Raw genomic sequence first — 6379 nt, 5'->3', positions numbered from 1 at the left:
CTCCATTATCATCGTATTCTTCTAGAATATTAACATCTTCCTCAAGTAATTGAATTTCTGGATCGACCTCATTATCTGCAGTGATATCACTTATATTCATTGATTTTTCTATTGTCTTAATAAGCCGATTTGGTTCATTAATAAGACTCTCACTTTCTGGACATTGGACATTGCCTTTGTCGCTTGTTTGAATATATCCTGTAGAAAGAATATGTCTCATCGATAATCGTATCATTCTTGCGGTTGGATTAGGATTAAATCCTCCGCGTTGTCTTAGTTTAGAAAACAAATGTTCCACTGAATCTTGATTACACAAGCCAGTTGCAAGTTCAAACCCTTCATATTTGCTTGCAAGTATCTTATAAGTATTAAGAATAGCTTGTACAGTTATAGCAAAACCTTTGAAACAGGGAACTTGTTTTATCTCTTTTGGTGACTTTGACCATTTTAAACACTATTGTGCAAAATTTGTTAGTAGGTCTATAATGTCTGAATTTTTTTCGGACAATAGCCGCTTTCCACCGAACGTCATTTTAAAACTATAAGAGTTGCAAGCATCAATAATAGTATTCATGCGTTCTGCAAAATTAGCTGTCGCTTCCCATGTTTCTGTTTGCAACTCTTTTCCGTAACCAACTGTTTTTATTGCGGCTGCAAAAGTATGGCTGAATAACTGAAACGCTCTCTTAACATTCATTGCTTCAAAAGTATTCGGACGAATATGCGCTTCTGTTATGTGCGATAATAAATTGGAGCCTCCCTTTGCAGCATTATCAATAGACCATATCGTAACAAAATCTGAATATGATGCGATTGTTTTTCCTTCGCAATAAATATTATTATGAGTTCTAAGTAAACTTGTCAATCTTTTCACCAAATGTGGGAAATCATATGAAGTATTATATTTTTTATTATTATGTATGAAATATGGTTGCGATGGAATAACATCGAGTTTTGTATATGCGCTTTGATTACATGTGCCTTGATCACATGTTAAAAGTTGCACGTCAGCACCAGTTTCATTTAATCTGTCTAAACATTCTTTTAATAATATTATTATTTCGTCTGCTTTCAAGCATTTTCCTGGCAGGAAGTATGCCAAAGGTTGACGCCATGGATGGCGCGCATTTAAACTATCCAGACAAAATGCAAATACACATTTTGCTCTTGCAAAACTTTTTCCTAAAGGTCCAAGATCGACAAGACCTTCTATTTCATCAAATTTTGATGAATATTCTTCATAAGATTTTATATACATTTCGTCCCATTTTAACGCACATACTCTTTCTTCCATTGGTATACGAGATATCTTTTCTTTTAATTTTTGGAATATGAAATTACAAAATCCTGGTCTAATATCGTATTCTTCTAGCCATCGTCTAATAGTTCGTTGTCCTGGAAAATTACAACCTGCCTTTCTTAAACGACAGAACGCAGCGGTTGAATAATAATATAATTGTCTGGAAAGAGTTTTTTCTTCTTCTGTATAAGCTGTACGTGGCGTATGCAATTGTAATTGTATCATTGCCTTTGCTACCGGATGCAATTTTTGCTCATTTACCATTTCTTTTAACGCTTCTTTTTTCTGTTTTTTACTTTTTGGCTTTTTATATTTTAGTGCCATACGCAATCGATACTTTAAATGTTTATTTTGACATCGTAATCGTTTAACTTCTAATTTTAGAGCGTTTATTGTTTCTTGTAATTTAGCATTTTTTTCATTGGTTTTTTTCTCTTGCTTCTTTTCATATTGAGAATTTTGTTCAGATGTAGAGATTTTTTCATGTATAGGTGGTTCTAGATGAATCCATTCCATCACATCTTCCTCTTCTAGTGGCGTATCAAAATTTAAACGTGCAGATCTATAAGTTACAGGTGGAGGTCGTTGAAAGTGTTCATCATGTGTTAATAAAGTATCACAAAGTGGTTCACATAATTCAGTTGCAGTTTGTTCTACACATGGTGTTTGTGCAGTAATATTTAAAATTTTCCCATTCTGCAACGTTTGTTCTACACATGGTATTGGTGCAGAAATATTTAAAATTTCCTCATTCTGCACCGTTTGTTCTACACATGGTATTGGTGCAGAAATATTTAAAATTTCCTCATTCTGCACCGTTTGTTCTACACATGGTATTGGTGCAGAAATATTTAAAATTTCCTCATTCTGCACCGTTTGTTCTACACATGGTATTGGTGCAGTAATATGTAAAAATTCTTCATTCTGCAGCGTTTGTTCTTTCAATGTTTCCATTCTGGATTTTGAATCTTCATGACAAGTGGTGATATTATATGGAATTGGCACTGCATCTCGTTTTAATTTTTTTCTTTCTACATTTGTAAAGGACGATGCACTAAAATGGTCTTCACATAATCCCGCACGTCGAAGAGAGCTAGGAGACCAATTTTGTAAATTAGTATTTCCTGTAATTAAAACAAAATTAATTATTTGATAATAACTGTTACTTTAATATTTATTCAAAAATTATATTGTAAATTAAGGCTATAAAGAGTTAACATGCACAAAAAATTAATAGTAATTCATATATTGCTACATTTACAAAAAATACAATAATTAACACATTGCAAATATTTTCCTTTTATTATTTTGATTTATCTACAGTGCACAATAGCGTTGTAGAATTATTATAAATTTTATGTAAAAAATATATTTATTAAATTGTTGTAATCCACATGCTAATGAAGGTTGAATCTGTTCCACAATGTTCCATAACTGACTGTGAAAAGACTCAGAATCTGCACAATTACGTTTCGGAAGTAATGTGTTCACATATACAAATTAAAATATTACTTATCTGAATATAAGTGATATAGTAATTAAAAATTGTAGTAAATTAATTTCAAATATTGTAATAAGACATTAAAATTTTGTATAATATTATTTACATAACTGTTATATATTTTTTCACATAGAAATTATTAATTTTAAAACACAATTATGCAGTAAATTATGGTTCAAAATAAAGCTGGAATGCAATTTAAAAATTACTGTAATTTTTTCATAAATTATAGCATTATGCATTAAAATATACACATTAATTTTGTGCGGATAATGTATTGCGCTTACTTCTTATAGCCCGTTTATTTACAATCAATTTTTTCAATTTTAAAACATTTAAGCATTTTTATAAAAAAATATTCCTATAAAATATTAAGTAAAAATAATACATATTTAATACATAATCACAAAAAAAATATACATATTTCATTTTCTCACATAATCATTAGATTTTTACAAAAAAAAAAAAAAAAAAAAAAACTAGAACTATAAAACGGAGATATTAAAATTATATTACATGATTTTAACAATCTTTTTTTTTTACATAAAATAGGGATAAAAACTAAACGTTTTTATGCGCGTATGTATACATGCATGCGTCCAAATGTGCGGGTTTTCATGCGTGTGCAAGTATGCATATATGTATATGCATATACACGCACTGGCAGAAATAGTGTCTTTCGGTTACGTAGATATGTGTGGCTCGGAAAACGTTATTGAATGCATTAGTCTAACGGTCTAACCGAATTAACTTAAAAAAAGAGCCAGTTTGGGAAAAAATTGATCTCAGGTTTGACTCTGCATAAAGCATAATAAAAAGACGATTTTTTTAAAACTAGGTTATCTCGACGAGACAATATTAATGAGCTAAACTAGTTTTTTATATCTCTTCAAATAAATGTAATAATTATTTTTTTCTTTTTTAAATTATTTCTTTGACGCGTTAAATATATATAAACATTTTATTTATTTATGCAGCGTGTGCATATGCTCTTAAATATTTGTTAATTGTACTAAATTATGCGAAAAAAATAAAAAGACGTACACATTCCTTGCAATAAAAGTAATAAAAAATTTTTAATTAATAGACACGGTAGTTATAATAACATAGAGCATATGCACACGCCGCATAGGTAAATAAATTATTCATACATATTTAACGCGTCAAATAAATAATTTAAAAAAGAAAAAATAATTATTACGTTTATTTGAGGAGATATAAAATAATAATTCAGCTCATTAATCTTGTCTCTTCGAGATAGCTCAGTTTAGAAAAAAAAATCGTCTTTCTAGGACGCTTAGTTCTCGAGATATGACGATTGAAATAGTTTAAACGCGCCAGATCAATTTTGTACGTACGCGTCATTGTAAATTGCGGAGATCGAGGAATGAAGAAAAAAGGTAAACAAACTCCGATGTTGCATCTCTCGTTTAGATTTTTTAAAATTTTATATTTTATTTTTATTTATAAAAGTAGTACAAAAGGTTTATAAAATTTTTGGTTTATAAAATTTTTAGTTCTTCTCATTTTCGTTATAATAAATGTGTATCCCCCCCCTACATATTATGGAGTTATTTCTTCCCTTGGCGCCCCTGCCACCCCTGCCTCCTCTGCCTCTTCTGCTTCCTCTGCTTCCTCTGCCTCCTCTGCCTCCTCTACTTCCTCGCTTATTTTTTGCTGCCTCCGCCAGCACTTCCTTCATCATATTAATTAATTCTTTTTTCTGTTATGTAAAATAATAAAAAATAAAGAAATGTATAAGAATTTATGTATAATTAGAAATGCAGACAAATTAATTACTACATGCTACTTGTATATACATGTGTACGCACGCATACACGCACGGACGCGCACATACAGAGTAAATAAAAATTTTTGACAGCATTTGCATACAGATAAAACAGACTAAATTGAATAGAAATATCCTCTAAGATATTCTATTCTACGATTTTTGCAATAATTAATTCAAAAGAACAGTCGAATCGCTCGACCTACTGTATCGGCACGTGGCGAGATAAGATCGCCTACCAAAGCACGCGTCCGCAGTCGCTAGGCACGCAGGGAGTTGTTGTTTACAATACAAATACGATAATGACTGTGCCGAGCTTGTAAACAACTCTGCATGCCTAGCGACATTATTTATTGTCTTCTTAATGACTGTGGACATGTGTCTTGCTAAACAATATTTTATCTCGCCGCATCCCGATATTTGGTAAGCCGGGCGAATAAGTTAAGATATTCTTAAGATAAGTACAAATAATTCAATCGACTTACAACTTAATCTTATAATGCATTTTTGTCATGTATTACTGTTGCGACAATGTAGACGAAATCACGCATCAAAAATTTATAATTTTCATTGTCTGCATACTCTATAGTACATCGTAACAGTAATATGTAACAATGATACATTACGGAGATGTATTTCATTAGATTGTATTAATGATGTTAATTAGATTGTATTAAAACAAAATACAATTACTTATTAAAGTTTACTTACAGTTAAATTTGTGGACAAATTAGTCCTCTCTTTTAATGGGGTCGTTTCTAGAACGGCAGTTTCTGCCGTTGTCGACCCCGCCGCCGTCGTCGTTGTCGTCGACGTCGACGCTGCCGTGCCTGGTGTAATCGTCATCGTCGTCGCCACCGCGGCCGTCGTCGTTGTCGTCGACGTCGACGCTGCCGTGCCTGGCGTAATCGTCATCGTCGTCGCCACCGCGGCCGTCGTCGTTGTCGTCGACGTCGACGCTGCCGTGCCTGGCGTAATCGTCATCGTCGTCGCCACCGCGGCCGTCGTCGTTGTCGTCGACGCCGCCGTCGTCGTCGACGCCGCCGTCGTCGCAACGTTCGTAGGCTGGAAAAATACAAATAATATAGAGTTTACTGTTATAATTTATTATACAGAATGATAATTGCTATACCTACATATACATATACTTACATTAATCATGTTGGAAGCAGAACCAGAACACGTCCTGTGATGCTGTCGTGCTGCGACTGCGATTCCAAGATACTGCCTACTGGCACGTGGCACACTCCCACTCACGCACTCACGCACACATCGCGCTCCGTCTATCCATGAGCCGTGAAATCGTCGCGCGCTCGGCTGCGTTCGACTACGTTCGATCGGTTCGACGTGTCAAGCGCGCTTAGCTCTGACTTCGAGGCGATCGCGGCGTCTAAATGGTTTTTTGTCATGTTTATCACGCGGCACGGGCGTCCGCCGCAGGTTCTCGCGATTATAATTGGTGCATGATAATAAAAAAGATTATATACAATTTAATTAATTGTAATAGGACATTAATTGTATAATAAAATTAATAAAAAATTGACTTCAGAAGGTTTAAATAGTTTTTTAAATTGAGAATTAAAATGTTAATTCTTAATTAAAATAAAAAATTAAAACAAAAATGCAATAAAAATTAAATGTTAAAAATTTTTATTGAGAAAATATAAATTTCTAATTCTCAATTAAAAAAAACAGATTAAAGAATTAATATTAAGACTTCAATAAAATTTTTCAATAAAAAAAAAAAACTTTAATTAGGTTACATTTTATATTTGTGCTAAAGAGTAAT

At 32.7% G+C, this 6379-nt stretch overlaps 1 protein-coding gene across 2 annotated transcripts; it reads right to left on the bottom strand.

Annotated features, from left to right (window-relative positions):
* Window positions 1-3841: 3841 nt before the first annotated feature.
* On the bottom strand, window positions 3842-6081 carry LOC118646256 (integumentary mucin C.1-like). 2 transcript variants are annotated; one of them, XM_036288760.1, is made up of 3 exons: window positions 5743-6081; window positions 5302-5655; window positions 3842-4524 (listed from the first exon to the last, which is right to left on the bottom strand). In XM_036288760.1, the coding sequence occupies exons 1-3, from the start codon at window positions 5749-5751 to the stop codon at window positions 4315-4317; spliced, it is 573 nt and encodes a 190-aa protein (XP_036144653.1). In that variant the 5' UTR covers window positions 5752-6081; the 3' UTR covers window positions 3842-4314. The 2 variants fall into 2 exon arrangements, with proteins under 2 accessions (XP_036144653.1, XP_036144655.1); XM_036288762.1 differs by having other exon boundaries at window positions 3842-4497.
* Between the last annotated feature and the right edge of the window lie 298 nt (window positions 6082-6379).

The sequence above is a fragment of the Monomorium pharaonis genome, chromosome 1 (assembly GCF_013373865.1).
Source record: "Monomorium pharaonis isolate MP-MQ-018 chromosome 1, ASM1337386v2, whole genome shotgun sequence".
In the NCBI taxonomy this organism is placed as follows: Eukaryota; Metazoa; Arthropoda; class Insecta; order Hymenoptera; family Formicidae; genus Monomorium; species Monomorium pharaonis.
This window is presented reverse-complemented; position numbering and strand designations above follow the sequence as displayed.

What these genes read in the sequence shown, in the direction of transcription:
- LOC118646256 (XM_036288760.1), bottom strand. An exon ending in ATTTGTCCACAAATTTAACT is followed by an intron (nt 4,525 to 5,301) that starts GTAAGTAAACTT and finishes TTTACATAACAG; the next exon opens with AAAAAAGAATTAATTAATAT.